The 16,484-nt window shown below is 41.4% G+C and overlaps 1 protein-coding gene across 1 annotated transcript in view; it reads right to left on the bottom strand.

The window, feature by feature from the left end:
- The window catches only part of Grk4 (G protein-coupled receptor kinase 4), a 167,837-nt gene that overhangs the window by 91,646 nt on the left and 59,707 nt on the right, over positions 1-16,484 (bottom strand). Inside the window, exon 6 of the mRNA XM_045161262.1 lies at positions 2,403-2,503. Within this exon, the coding sequence (XP_045017197.1) occupies positions 2,403-2,503 (101 nt within the window). The remainder of the gene's footprint in view (positions 1-2,402; positions 2,504-16,484) is intronic.

Raw genomic sequence — 16,484 nt, 5'->3', positions numbered from 1 at the left:
TAAATCACTTACCCATGGGGTAAATGCAGCAGCACCCTCATAACTGTGTCCTTAAGACAGTGTGGCTCTAAACATCACAGAATATGTTTATACAAATAGATGTTCCTAACAACAGTATACTATACAGTCTTGTGGTGGTTTGAATCAGATTTCCTTCATAATGGTCACTGGGAGGTAAAGCCTTGCTAGAGGAGGTATGCTGTTGTGGGGAGGGGTGCTTAGCCAGTTCCTCCTTGGTAAAGTCAGGCTCCCTCTCTTGCTGTTGTTTTCCACCTGCTGTGGAAAGGAGGTAATGTCTAGCCTCTGAGTATGCCATGCTTTCCCCAGCCATCATGAAGCTTCCCTTTAAGACTATAAGCCAAAATAAAAACTTTCCTCCCATCAGCTGCTTTTGGTCAGGTGCTTTGTCCCAGCAACAAAAAGGTAACTGCAACAAATCTTGTAAGATCACTGTCATGCATGTAGTCTATCACTGAAATATTATGTGACTGTTGTAGTTTGAATGTGTGGCCCGATAAATTCAGGCTTGAAACTTGAGTCTCCAGTGATCAGAGCCCTACTGGGGAAGAGGTATATCACTGAGCAGATCTTGAGTCCAGCCCTAAGGTTTGTGAAGAGCAGTTTAAGCTCTGGCTCTTTGCTGGCTGTTTGGTGGTATCTTTCTGCTGGAAGTGAGCCAGTTTCTTTCCCCCTTGATGGTGTTCCCCTGGAATTTGTAAACCTGAAATAAACCCCTTTCCTCCTATAACCTGCTTTTGGTTGGGGGGTTGTCCCCAAAGCTGCCTGCAACAGTGACACATGGCTGTGGTAGCGCAGGTCATCCCTGCTCTTATTTTCCACAGCTACCACAGATGTACCCATGCTCCTGAAATGTGCTCTCTTACGGCATTTCTGACCCCAACTCATCGCCTGTCTCTAACACTAAGGTGAGGCCTCTCTATTTTGTAACACTCTTCAAATGCATATCCTCTACTAAACAGCTCTAATCAAGGTAACCAATGATCTCCAATGGTGAAGGGAGGGGACAGACAGCATACTAAGTTGAAGAATGTCCGAACAAAGAGACAGACAGGTCTACAGTCTCTTTTCACTCGACTCACTCTGCCCACACTCCCAAGACCACAGCTTAAGTCACCCATAGACGGAGGTTATAACCTCCAAATCTAGTCTATCTCTGAGGTGAACACTGGTGACTTTTTTATTTATCAGCCTTGTTTGATAACTCAAATATACCTCAAAACTCTAGGCCATGTAGTCTTCCCTTGCCCCCAGCCTCCTAAGTATCTCTAAAATTCACTCATTTCTATATACTATTACTATTGTCTCTCTAGGCCACCTTTGTATTTCACTTGAACTGAAAGAGTCTCTGTGGTCTAGCTTTGGACACAACCGCACTTGCCTCAAAGCTCCCATCTAAAGTTAGCCAGACCAATGTTTTTTGTTTGGTTGGGTTTTGGTGTGTGTAGGGGTCAGTGAGACAGGTTTTTGAAATGTAGCTAAGTCTAAGTCAAACTCATGATCTTCTTGAGCACCAAGATAATATAGGCATGCATCATTACATCCAGCCAAAGCAACCCTTTCAAACCACAATAAATGTCACTGTAACTGCTTTCAAAGCAAAGAGCATTTCCCACATTTTGACCCTGGTAATCCCTTACTGTGAGGTAAGGGGTTATATGGTTACACAGAGAACCACACTTTCTGGGCATATTTGCCACAGAAACAACTTCCTCCTGTGTGCACAAACAAGCTGAATTTAGCCAGTGTTATATTTTACAACTCTCTATTCATGTTGTAGAGATCCAGAGAAAATACATTTTTGGTAAGTGACTAGGTCTAGAAAAAATATTTTGAGATTTTGTATCCTAGGCACATGCATTTTGGAAAATCAGAACAGAAATGGTCTAGGGACTCTAAGATACTGGGGCTCCACAAGGTCATCCTCTTCAGTATAACCTTTATGCACATGTGATTATTCATTTACCCTTTCCACACAAAATTAGTAAAAGTGATTATTTTTATTTTAAAATTACTCAGATAAGAACTTGACACATACAGAAAACTCTCCTGTTGTCCTCTGTCATATAGTTCCCTATAGATAGGTTTAGAGCCTAGAGTGTACATGCCTGGAATCCTAGTACTTTGGAGGTGGATTGGGGAAGATCAGGAGTTTAAGGTCAACCCTGGCTACAGAATGATTCTGAGGCTATACTGGACTACATGCGAACCTGTCACAACAAACAAACAATATAATAATAGCAATAATAATATATACAGGATGATGGGGAAGGTGTAACAAACCTTTAATCCCTCCACAGAGAGGCTGATATAAACAAATAATAACAATAATGAAAACAACAACAATAATAACATAAATACAGGTTTGTGCACAGACCACTTACCTTGTGCATTCCTCAAAAACATTTTTGGAGGGGTTCTGCATCAGATTCCACTTACACTCTCTCACAACAGTTGGAGATATTTCTGGTAACAGGGCTTCTGACTTCTCAGTGTAGAACAAACCAAATACATAACAATTAGTGACCTCATAGTTTACCCATAATTCATAGAACCTTCTCATTTCTGGGACAAAACATGCAACTAGAAGCAGCTTATTGAAGAAAAGGGTTTATTTTCAATCTTATGCCTTTGAGGGAAAGTTTCATCATTGTGGGAAAAACAAGGCAGGAAAAAGCAGCCAGCTGGGAATCACATTTCCACAGTATCAGGAAGCCAACTGAACATGACTTGGGCTTGGAGCTGGGCTGCATGACCCCAAAACCTGCCTCAGTTACATACTTCCTCCAGCAAAACTGCACCTTCCAAAGGCCTCATAACTTTTCCAAATTGCCACCAGCTAGGAACCAAGTACACATGACCTATAGGGTTTTTTTTTTTTAATTTAAAAAAAAATTTCACTCTAGAATCTCATTGACTCATGACCATCTTATGATGCAAAATGCATCTAGTCCAACTTCAAAAGTTCCCATAGACTACATCAGTCCCAACACTGTTCAAAAGTCCAAAGTCTCAATGCAAGGTAGAAAACCAACAGTGAAAACATATCTGGGCCAGGTAGTGTTGCATGCCTTTAATCCCAGCACTTAGGAGACAGAGGTAGGAGGATTGCCACAAGTTTGAGACTACATAGTGAATATCAGATCAGTGTGGGCTACAGTGAGACCCTACTTCAACCCATCCACCCCCTCAGAAAAAAACAAAAAACAAATTATATCCTATAGCTCTATGTCTAGCATTGTAGTACTCATGATGTAGTCCTCTGGACTCCAAAGGGGTTGGGTAAGTCCACCCCTCCAGCTGTGCTGCTTGCTTCCCAGATTATAGACTTAGAGTCAGCAGCTTTCATAGGCAACCACTGCATAGTGCTGGCATCTCCAAAACCTGGGGTCTACTCCATGACCTAAGGTTTGTTTTCACAAGTCCATGCCAAACCCCCATGCCTTCCAGTAAGGAGTACAACCCTGCTTCATATATATAGCCTATACTCAGTGGTCATCTCCAGAACTATGTTGCAATTGAATAACCTCTATATTCTACATTTGTCAAATTTACAAGACCAGTACCACGTACACAACACTGCCATATATGTAAATCCAGGGGTGGGTGGAGGGATAAAGCCTAATTTTGGATATCAGGAAACTACAGCAATCTTCCTTCCAGGCCTCTCCTTTTAAACGAATCAGAACTCTTCTATTGGACCAATGTAGAGTAGCAATTTAGAGGCCCATCCTCAATGATGGCAAGCTCCTAAAAAAATTGTAGCTGAAGTGGTTGCAGTCTCTGGGGCCATAGGTCCCAAACCACATTTCTTTTTTTGTTCATTTGAAAGCTGAGAAAGACATATAGAAGAGACAGAGAGACAGAGAAAATAGGAGCATTAGAGCCTCCAGCCACTGCAAACAACATCCAGAGGCATGTGCCACTTTGTGCATCTGGCTTTACTGGGAAATCAAGAATGGGGCATTAAGCTTTGCAGGTAAGCACCTTAATAACTGAGCCATCTCTCCAGCCCCCAAACCATATTTCTTGCTATGCCAAACTATATCTTTCATATCCTACTGCTCTGTATTTTCCTCTGCCAAAAACAGTAGTCCAATACGTTTAAATTCAACTTTTATCAAGTTATCTGGACAGAACTTGGGGCAGAAGGCAACCAGAACATCACAGAACTGTCTCTATCTCAGTTCCCCTTATAAATTTTATAAGCCAAGCCTCCATAGTCCACACACTCTGCATTTTGGTCTTCAAGCTCTGACTAAAATGGCTCATTATGCTCTGCTTAGAAGCACTGTAGTATCTCTCTAGTCCAAAGTACCAAATCCTTCTATATTCATCCCCAAAACCAGTTCCAAAACACTAAAAGGTTCCCACTTCTGATAAAAATTTTCTGTAGTTACGCCAGGCATGGTGGTGTACACCTTTAATCCCAGCACTCGGGAGGCGGAGGTAGGAGGATTGCCATGTGTTTCAGGCCACCCTGAGACTACAGAGTAAATTCCAGATCATCCTGGGCTAGAGTGAGACCCTACCTTGAAAAGCCAAAATAAATAAATAAATTCTGTAGCAGTAAACTTCTCATTGCTAGAAACAAATACCTGACCAGACACAGCTTATGGAAGAAAAGGGTTTATTTTGGCTAACAGGTTAAAGCAGAAATTTTCACATATATGGTGAGAAAGCATAGAACAAACAAAACGCTGGCTCACATCATCACATATCATCAGGAGATAGCAAAGAAAGTTAGCTGAGTTAGTACTAGGAAGCTGGGCTGGACTATGAAATCCCAAAGCTGGCCTCCAATGACATACCTCCTCCAGCAAGGCTTCATCTCCCAAAGGCTCTACCACCTAGAGATTAAGTATGAGACTTAATCACAAACACTTGACAGCTATGGAATACATTTTACATTCAAGGCATCACACTCAATATATACAATACCCTATGCCTACTGTAAAAAATGCAAAAAGCATGTGAAATAACAAGTCCCAGTCCCACTTGTCAGTATTCAGCCCAAATTCTCCTCCACAGACTTGTTTCTATATACTCAGAACAGAAAAGAGGATCTCAGAGCAGAATCTGCTCAACCATATTCACTGTACAATTACATTAGTCAAAAGACAGAAACAACCCATGTCCATGAATGGGTGATTAGAAAAATAAAAAGGAGCATATGCATAGAGCCTGAAGAAGGAAGGACATTCTAGGGCTGGTGTGGTGGTTTCAATCAGATGTCCCCCATAAATTCATGTGTTCTCAATGCTTGGCCCTCAGCTGGTAGCTATTTGGGAGGTGTGGTATTGTAAGTGGACTTAGGAGTCTTATAACTCAGCTCCCCCTTGCCAGAGCTAAGCTCACACTCCTGTGGCTATTGTCAAACTGCTGTGGCAAGGGTTGATATAAGCCATGCTTTCCTCTGCCACCATGAAGCATCCCCCTGAGACTATAAGCTGAAATACTTTGCTCCCATAAGCTGTTTTTGGTCAGGTGTTATATTCAAGCAATGAGATGCTAACTATGACAGAAATTGATACCAGAGGAGTGGGGTCATTTCTGACCATATGGCTTTTTGTCTTTGGGGAACTGATTTGTGGGAGGAATATAAAAGAATTTTGAAACTTTGGCCTAAGAGATACCTTTCCATGTTTTAAGCAGAGCTTGATAGAGCATTCTGGTCACAGAGTTGAAAGACCTAAATACAATGAGAACTATGGACTGTACAGGTTGGCTGTGAGGGAAAAGGAGTTTTTATCCAGAGTAGGTTAGAGGCAGTTTGTGAGAGAGGCTGGCTGAGCCTTTCCCATATCCTGAGAATTTGAGTAAAGCTAAATTTAAAAGTAACTGTAGAACACAGAGCAGCAGGACATGGCACAGAAAATTTGGAGCAGGAGACAGCAGTCTGCTTCAGCAGCAATTGTCTGAGAGATTACCACCATTGAGATTGGGCAAGCTTTTCTGCATTGAGACAGCAGTAAGAATGTTTACTCTTTTGAAAGTACAGGAGCCTGAAAGAAGAATGCTAAAGTTACTTTCATGCTCCAAATGAGCTTTATTCCCCACTGGGTTAACAAATTTGATAGCTACCTGGTATGGAAGTATAACAAATGTAGGAAAGACAGAGTCACTGGATTTGCAATGGAGTTTGTTTTTTGGAAAGGCCACTGGCAATGTGAGACAGGATTGTTTAAATCACTGTGTAGAGGCATGAGAATTAACAATGAGTTGCAGTGGAGACCCCAGGATTCTGGTGTTGCCAGAACCAGAAAACAGCTACCAAGGAGAGTTGCTGGCTCATGAGGCAGTTTTCCTCAGGCTGTGAGCAGGCCAGTGGAGAGGAAGAATTGTAAGCTCACAGACTTCATTGATGGTTACAAATTTTGGATTTAAAGCTACAGGATTTGATATTTACATTACTTAGTTTAGATCTTCCATTTGTTCAATCTTTCTTCACTATGCTCATTGCCTTTTTTGAAGTGTGAATGTTACTCTGTGCCATTATTATATTTAACCTGTTTTAATTTTATAGGTATACAGTAAAAAGACTGTTTTGAATGTCAGATGAGACCTTGGACTTTGTACTTCTCAACAGTTTTGGAAATGATGAGAAACTATAGGGACTTTTAAAGTTGGACTGAATGTTTTTTGTTTTTTTCCCACCCTATCCCAAGCTGACCTGTAACTCACTCAGTAATTCCAGGATGGCCTCAACCTCACAGAAATCCTTCTACCTCTGCCTCCTGAGTGCTGGGATTAACAGCATGTGTTTCATTTATTTATTTGAGTGAGAGAAGGAGGGAGAAAGAAGTAAATAAGGAAGAAAGAATGGGCATGCCAGGGCCTCTAGCCTCTGCAAACAAACTCCAGATGCATGCTACACCTTTTAGGAGTACTGGGGAATTGAACCTGGATCCTTAGGCTTTGTAGGCAATCACCTTAACTGCTAAGCCATCTCTCTAAGCCCTGAATGCATTTTTTAAAATTTTATTGTAGAGACAGTTAGGTAAACACAGAGAGAAACACAGAGAGAGGGAGGGAACTGGCATACCAGGGCCTCAGCCACTGCAACCAAACTCCAGATGCTTGTTCCACCAAGTGGAAATGTGCAACTACATGCTTGCCTCACTTTCATGCATCAGGCTTACATGGGATCTGGAGAGTCGAACCTGGATCCTTAGGCTTCTCAGGCAAGCACCTTAGCCACTAAGCCATCTCTCCAAATCCTGAATGCATTTTTTTCTTTTTCCTTTTTTAAAAATTTTATTTATTTATTTATGTGCAAGTAGAGAGAAATAGAAGAGAGACAGACAAAGAGATAGTGGGCATTCCAGGGCCTCTAGCCACTGCAAACAAACTCCAGACGCATATACTTCTTGTGCATCTGGCTTAGGTGAGTCCTGAGGAATCGAACCTCGGAACTTTGCCTTTGCAGGCAAGTGCCTTAACTGCTAAGCCTTCTCTCCAGCACCCCACCCCCCGATTCATTTTTAATTGAGACAGTTGTGAATTTATGGGGGCTAGGGGATAATATAGTTATTTGAATGAGACATCATCCATAAACTCACACATTCTGAATGCTTGGTCTCCATTTGTTGGCAATTTGAGAAGTGTTAGGGTATGACTTAAGGGTGTTACAGCCAGCTCCTCTTTGCCAGACTTCAGATTACTCTCCTGCTGCTCTTTTTCAACTACTGTGACAAAGGAGTGATGTCCAGCCTCTGCTTGTGTCATGCTTTCCCTACCATGATGAAGCTTCCCCTCAAGACTGAAAGCAAAAGTAAATACTTTCCTATAAGCTCCCTTTGGTTGGGTGTTTTGTCTCAGCAATGGGAAGGTAACTACAACAGCTGGGGGTATATCTCAGTGGTAGAACAATTGCCCAGGGGTAGAATACCTGTCTTGGGTTCAATCTCCAACACTGTAAAATCAATAAAGACAGAAATATTTTTTGGAAAAGGAAGGGATCTTTGACTCATGTTACAGCATGGATGATGATGTTATAGTCAATAAAATAAGTCAATCACAGAAGAACTGTTTTCACTTGGGAGATATATGGGGTAGCCAAACTAATATTGCCAGAAGGTAGAAAAGTGATTGCTCAGCTTATGGTGGTTTGATTCAGGTGTCTCCCATAAACTTAGGTGCGCTGAATGTTAGGTTCCCAGCTGATGGAGATTTGAGAATTAATGCCTCATGGGGGGAGTGTATTGTTAAGGGTGGCTTATGGGTGTTATAGCCAGTTTACTCATGGCAGTGTTTGGTACGCTCTCCTGTTGCTATTGCCCACCTTATGTTGGCCAGGGGGTGATGTCCACACTCTGCTCATGCCATCATTTTCCCTGCCATTGTAGAGGCTCCCCTCAAGCCTGTAAGCCAAAATAAATCTCTTTTTCCCACAAGCTACTCTTAGTTGGGTGATTTCTACCAGCAATGCAAACCTGACTACAACAGTAAAATGATACCAAGGAGTGGGATTGCTGCTAGAAACCTGATTGTGTGCTTTTGACCTTTTAGAGCTGATTTTCAAGAGGAATGTGGAAAGATTTGAAACTTTGGCCTGAGAGATGCCTTACAATGCTGTAAGTATAGCTTGATGGACTATTCTGGTCAGAGTTGAAAAACCTGAATGAATAAGAACTATGGACTGTGAAGTTTGGTTTATGAGGGTAAGAAAAATCTTTGCTTGGACTGGGCTAGCAGTTTCTGTGAGGCTTCCTGTCATACGTGTGTCCTGAGAAGTTGTGCAGGGATGCTTTGCATAGAAATGAACTGGTGTGAGCAGAGGGCTATGGCATAGGAAAACAAAATCTTTGGGTGAACTGTTGCCCACTCAGCTGCAACTGATAGATTACAACCTTTGAGATTGGGCCAGCTGACCTGCACTGGGGCATCAGGAAGAATGTAGACTCTTTTGAAGGTCCCTGAGTACTCAAGAAGTGTCCTGTTCTTCAAAGTCTACTTTATTTCCCCCTGGATTAACAAATTGGCACCCTACCTGGTATTGTGGAGTATAAGAAATGCAGGAAAGAGTGGGCCATTGAGTTTGCAACACAGTCTTGTATTTTGGAAATGGCCATGGGCAGTGTGAAGCATGGTGCTGTATGCCTTCATGGGACCCCATGGGGCCATGAGGATGAACTGTGGATTGCAGTGGAGATACTGGGATCACAAGATGACTGCTAAGAAAAGCTGCCAGTCCTGATGAAGTTTTCCAGGACTGTAAGTAGCCTAGCTGGAGGGGCAGAATTGGAATGCCAGAGGCTTGTTGCTGGTTAGAATTTTTAGACTTGGAGATTTTTCATTGATTAGAGTTGCTGGACTTGAAGCTACAGAGTTTGATGTTTGCCTTCATTGTTTTAAATCTTGTATTTGGCTGAATGTTTCTTTGCTATGCCCAATGCCATCTTTTGCAGTGTGAATGTTTATTCTGTGCCATTATGGGTTTTTTTGAGGTTATTTTTTGGTATTATGGCTCAGTTAAAAGACCTTAGATTATGGGGATGTATGTACATCATTGGGATTGATAAAAAATATGAGGATTTTTAAAGTTGGATGGAATTCATTGCATTTTAGATCATGGATGGTTCATAAGTTCATGGGGACAGGGGCGGGATGTGGTGGTTTGATTCAGGTGTCCCCCATAAACTTAGGTGTTCTGAATGCTAGGTTCCCAGCTGATGGAGATTTAGAAATTACCGCCTCCTAGAGAAGAGTGTATTGTTGGGGGTGGGCTTATGGGTATTATAGCAAGTTTACCCATGCCAGTGTTTGGCACACTCTCCTGTTGCTATTGTCTACCTTATGTTGGCTAGAGGATGATGTCCACTCTCTGCTCATGCCAGCATTTTCTCCTACCATTGTGGAGCTTCCCCTCAAGCTTGTTAGCCAAAATAAACCTCTTTTTCTCACAAGCTGATCTTAGTTGGATGATTCTACCAGCAATGCAAACCTGACTGCAACAAGGCTAGAGAGTTAAACCTGGATAGCTGGTATTTAATGGAAATAGTTTCCAGTTTGAAAGATAAAAAGGCTTTAGAGATTTATTACTTAACAGTGTACATGTGCTTAATATTACTGAACTATACACTTACACAATTAACTTATAAACTCAACTTATACAGTTAACATGTAAGGTTTATCTTATGTATTGTTTTACCACAATTAAAATATAAAATTGGGGACTTCCAGGTAAGATGACAGCATAGGAGCCAAGCCAATCCACAGCAAAATACACTCTTCTGAAAACTGAAGGAGTATAGGTTTTTACTAGCCCCAGGGGAGAAGCAGGAGAGACCAAGCTCCACCAGGAAGGAGGAAAATGGCCACAATCCTGCTGAGGCACTTGGAGCCCAGTCCTCACAATCCACATACCTACTCAGCGCCATCTGCCCAGCACCAAGCTGCAGGAGCAGAGACCAAACAAGATTTTCCAACCTTATCAGCCTCCTTACAAGTCAAGAAACCTGAATGGTGACAGTGGATATCAGCTAAGGAGCTGCTGAAAGGGATACAGGTAAACCAGCTGAGCAGTTCCAGTACAACTCCAGGCTTCCTACACTCTCCCATTCCCCACCCAACAGGCTTCCTACATTCTCCCATCCCCAACCAACAGAACTGCAAACCTCTGGAGAACACATTCACCCATGGTGACAGGGTATCCCACACAGCTGATCAGAGCACCAGATTCACAGGACAACATGGAGGGATCAAGATGGGCATTCAAAGCCGGGCGTGGTGGCGCACGCCTTTAATCCCAGCACTCGGGAGGCAGAGGTAGGAGGATCGCTGAGAGTTCGAGGCCACCCTGAGACTACATAGTGAATTCCAGGTCAGCCTGAGCCAGAGTGAGACCCTACCTCAAAAAACCAAAAAAAAAAAAACACAAGATGGGCATTCAGCATTAGTGAGATTGGAAGCCACCCAAAAGATAACAAGGCTGACTAATAAAAAAGCAGGTACATAAACCTATACTGGAAGTGCTAATCTCTCTTTCTATGTCAAGGCAGGTTATGTGTTACATATTCTGCTTCCCGAGTGCTGGGATTAAAAGCATGTGCCACCACACCCAACTGACTGATGTACTTTTGGATGGCTTTGGATTCTTAAATAAGCTGTGTGTTTTGGGCTTGATTCTTTTTTAAAAAAAAATTTATTAATTAGTTTTGTATTCATCAAATATAGGCAGTTTGTACCATTATTAGACTCATCCGTAACTTACCCCCTCCCCTTGGCCCCTCCTTCTTGAGGTATATGGTATATGAGGTATATGGGTCATGCATAACTGTTATCCCACAGCTATGGGTAGGATAAATGTCTCTGCATATCATGACCCAATATGTGGCTCTGACATTCTTTCTGGCTCCTCTTCTGCAAAATTTCTCCGAGCCATGTTGGGTTAATTTCTGGTCTGCTTCAGTGATAAGGTGTTGGGGGCCTCTGGGTCTCTGGCTCTCTGATTTGGTAGGAGTTGATTTTTCTCTGTGTTGATCTCCTTCCCCCTTGGGCTGGTATCCAGTTCACCAGGAAACAGCACCATTGCTTGTTTTGCCAATTTTTCTTAGTTTCAGCTGGGGTGGGCTTGATTCTTGTTGCCTTCGCTATTTACTGACTTATAGTGCCTTTTTGTCTTTTTATTCTTTCTTGGGAGAATGGTCTCACTCAGGCCCAGGCTGACCTGGAAACCCATTACAGATCTCAGCTGGTTTTGACTGAGTATGTATATTGTTCAGTGGAATTTTAGAATTTGTCTATATTTTTGCTCCGCCCAGCCCACTAGAATATCAGCATAGCAGCATATCAAATCTACCACCTAGGGTCACTTCTGCTGTTGCTCTGGGAGTAACATAAGAGTCATACCTGGCACCTTAGGCTCCTACCCTGAAGATACATAATGTCAGATTTGTACATCTAAAAATATTGCAGATAATTAGAAAACCCAAGCATCAAATTGACTCAAGACACAAAAATCTCTATAACACAAGAAAAACAAAAAATGAAGACAATATAATTCTACCAAAAATTATAAATCCATCAGAAATGACCTCCAGTGATGCTGATTTAGATGAAATGCCTAACAAATAATTCAAAAGAATGATTATAACTATGTTCAAAAAGGAATCAAAGAAGAAAACAAACTCCTGAAATAGAACACAGGAACCAACTTAATGCAATAAGGAAGTCAATACAAGACATGAGTACAGAAATAAAAATAATGAAGAAATACCAATCAGAAATACTAGAAATGAAAAAACAGAGTAAGTCAAATAAAAAACTCTATAGAAAGTCTAACAAATAGGGCTGGAGAGATGGCTTAGCAGTTAAGCACTTGCCTGTGAAGCCTAAGGACCCCGGTTCAAGGCTCGGTTCCCCAGGTCCCACGTTAGCCAGATGCACAAGGGGGTGCATGCGTCTGGAGTTCGTTTGCAGAGGCTGGAAGCCCTGGCGCGCCCATTCTATCTCTCTCCCTCTATCTGTCTATCTCCCTGTGTCTGTCGCTCTCAAATAAATAAATAAAAAATGAACAAAAAAAAAAAAAAGAAAGTCTAACAAATAGAATGGATCAAGGACAGGATAGAATGTCTAAACTACAAGACAAAGTGGCAAATCTAGAACAGCCCAATAAAGAGAAAGACAAGCTAATAGAATGTATGAATGGGAATTTCAAGACATTCAGGACACTATGAAGAGATCAAACATAATAATTCAGGGTATAGTAGAAGGAGAAGAATTTCACTCCAAAGGCATAGGAGGTATTTCCAACAAAATCATAGAAGAAAATTTACCCCAAAAAGGGAAAGAGATGCCAATATAGATAGAGAAAGAATTTAGAACACCAAGCAGACAAAAGAAGGAAAGAACCTCTCCTTACAATATTATAATTAAATTGCAAAACACACAAAACAAATATTGAAAGCAGTAAAAGAGAAGCAGCAAGTCGCCCATAAAGGCAAGCCCATCAGGATTACAGCAAATTACTCAACACAACTTCAAAAGCCAGAAGAGCTCGGAATAAGGTATTCTAAGTTCTGAAAGCTAACAACTGTCAACAAAATTACAATATCCGGACTACCAGTTAAGATGGCGGCATAGGAACCACAAAGCAGCCTAGGGGAGAAAAAGCCAAAGAAAACCGAGCAAAATAAACACTTTTACTAAAAAGTGAGGTATATGAGAAATTAAAACAGCAGCAGAGAAGTAGGAGAGTCCTAGAGCATCCAGAGCCCACACAGGCAGGCCAAAGCAGCTCCAGCAGTGGCACCCTGGCTCCAGCAGCAAAAGCGGCAGTGGAAGCCACAGCTCCAGCAGCAACAGCAGCAGCTGTGGCACTGGCAACAGCGGCTGCAGCAGCAGTGGCTATAGCAGCAGCAGCAGCAGCGGACCCCGCAGCAGTGGCAGACCCAGCAGCAGCAGCTTCAGCAGCAGTAGCGGCAGGCCCAGCAGTGGTGGCTTCAGCAACACCAGCAGCAGCTTTGGCAGCAGTAGCCATGGACCCAGCAGCAGCTGCAGCAGCAGCTGCAGCAGCAGCAGCGGGGGTTCCAGCAGTGAGGGTGCCAATCTGCAGGGCCACAGTTGCCAGGCTGTGTTTGCCCCGCAGGAAAAGCCAGTGTCCAGCTCCAGAAAACAGAACAGCAGTCCAGTGACCCAGCCAGCCTACTTGACTGAGAACAAAATCATCCAAAAAGGTAACTGGGATTGCACCAGGGAAAGGTCTCACTTGGTCACAAGCTGATTTGGAACCCTCAACAGACCAGAAATCTTAACCTTTTTGTTGATAGAGGATCTGGTTGTTATAATACCTACTCTTGGATAAATACTCGGTGCTGTTGTTGATTGAATGAATACAGTGTTTAAATTTTAGAATCTACCTGTATTTTGTTCCACTCACCCTACTTAAATACTCCCATAGCAGGTAAACCCAACCCCTAGGAACAATTTTGTAGATACTCTGAGAGTGTTAAGAGCCACACCGAACATCTTAATTTCCTACACTGAAAATATATAACATCAGATCAATTGATACAGCTAAGAATACCCAGCAAACTAGAAAATCCAAGCATTAATTTAATCCAAGAGGCAAAAATATATACATTATAACACAAGAAACACCAAAAATCAAGACAATATAAATTCACCAAAAAGTATTAAAGCATCAGAGATGACCTCCAGTGAGAACGAGTTTGAGGAAATGCCTTAGAAAGATTTCAAAAGAATGATTGTAAATATGTTCAAAGAAGTCAAAGAACAAATCAAAGGAAACAAAGAGAAAATCACAGGAATCAAAGCATAAGCAGGACACCAATTTAATGAAATAAAGAAGGCAATAGAAGACATAAATAAGGAAATAGAAATAATAAAGAAAAACAAGTCAGAATTACTAGCAATGAAGAACACAGTTAATGAAATTTAAAAAAAAAAAAAAAAAAAAAACTCTGCAGAAAATCTCACCAGTAGAATGGATGAAGGAGAAGACAGAATATCTAAGCTAAAAGACTAGGTAGCAGAGATAATAGAGTCCAACAAAGAGAAAGGCAAACTAATAGAAAAGTATGAATGGGAATTTCAAGATATTCGGGACTCTATGAAAAGATCAAACATAAAAATTCAGGGCATAGTAGAAGGAGAAGAATTTCACTCCAAAGGCATAGTAGGAGTCTTCAACAAAATCATAGAAGAAAACTTCTCCCAAATTGGGAAAGAGGTGCCAATGCAGATACAGGAAGCCTTTAGAACCCCAGCCAGACAAAACCTGGAAAGAACCTCTCCTTGCCATATTATAATCAAACTACCAAACACACAATCCAAAGAAAAAACATTGAAAGCAGTCAGAGAGAAAAATCAACTTACCTACAAAGGCAAGCCATCAGGATTATAGCAGATTACTCAACATAAAATTTCAAAGCCAGAAGGGCTTGGAGTGATGTATTCCAAATTCTGAAAGATACAACTGTCAACCAAGGTTACTTTTATCCTGCAAAGCTATCCATTCAAATAGACAGAGAAATAAGGATATTCCACAACAAAAGCAGGTTAAAGGAGTATTTGAAGACAAAACCAGCTCTACAGAAAATACTTGAAAGAATCCTCCATGCTGAAGCAAAGGAAAAGCACACATATAAGGAACCTAGAAAAAACAAGCAATACTCAAATACTAATTAACACAAGAGAGCAAAGGTAGAACCAGAACCACAAAAACAAAGGCAAACATATATACACACCTTTCAATAATATCATTGGTCTCAATGCCCCAACCAAAAGACATAGGTTTGCAGACTGGGTTAAAAAGCAGGATCCTACAATTTGTTGTCTCCAAGAACCTCACCTTTCTACAAAGGATGTACATTATCTTAGGGTGAAAGGTTGGAAAACAGTGTTTCAAGCAAATGGGCCTAGAAAACAAGCAGAGGTTGCTATCCTAATATCTGACAAGGTAGGCTTCAGCCAAACATTAGTCAAGAAAGATAAGGAAGGTCACTTTATATTGATTAAGGGCACCCTCTAACAGGAGGACATTACAATCCTAAACAAGTATGCACCTAACATGGGGGCTCCTAATTTCATCAAACAAACACTATTAGAACTAATGTCACAGATAACACCAAACACAGTAGTAGTGGGTGACTTCCACACCCCACTCTCATCAATTGACAGGTCAATCAGGGAAAAAATAAATAGAGAGGCATCTGGACTAAATGAGGTCATAGAAGGAATGGACCTAACAGATATATACAGGACATTTCATCCAAAGGCTGCAGAATATACATTGTTTGCAGCAGCACATAGAACATTCTCTAAAATAGACCATATATTAGGACACAAAGCAAATCTTAACAAATACAGAAAAACTGAAATAATTCCTTGCATTCTATCTGATCACAATGGAATCAAACTACAAATCAATAGCAAGAAAGGCTATAGAGCATACATAAAATCATGGAGACTAAACAATACACTACTAAATGATAAATGGGTCAATGAGGAAACCAAGAAGGAAATCAAAAAGTTTATAGAGGGGCTGGAGAGATGGCTTAGTGGTTAAGTGCTTGCCTGTGAAGCCTAAGGACCCCGGTTCGAGGCTCGGTTCCCCAGGTCCCACGTTAGCCAGATGCACAAGGGGGTGCATGCATCTGGAGTTCATTTGCAGAGGCTGGAAGCCCTGGCGCGCCCATTCTCTCTCTCTCCCTCTATCTGTCTTTCTCTCTGTGTCTGTCACTCTCAAATAAATAAATAAATAATTTTTAAAAAAAAGTTTATAGAGTTAAACGATAATGAGAACACAACATACCAAAATCTCTGGGACACAATGAAGGCAGTTCTTAAGAGGTAAATTTATAGCTTTAAGCGCCTATATTAAGAAATTAAAAAGGCCGCAAGTAAACAACCTAATGCTTCACCTTAAAGCCTTGGAAAAAAAAGAACAAGGCAAACCAAAAATCAGTGGATGGGAAGAAATAATAAATATTAGGGCAGAA

Source organism: Jaculus jaculus, chromosome 11 (assembly GCF_020740685.1).
Source record: "Jaculus jaculus isolate mJacJac1 chromosome 11, mJacJac1.mat.Y.cur, whole genome shotgun sequence".
Taxonomy (NCBI): domain Eukaryota; kingdom Metazoa; phylum Chordata; class Mammalia; order Rodentia; family Dipodidae; genus Jaculus; species Jaculus jaculus.
The sequence above is the reverse complement of the archived record's forward strand: the minus strand, read 5'-3'. Positions and strand labels throughout refer to the sequence as shown.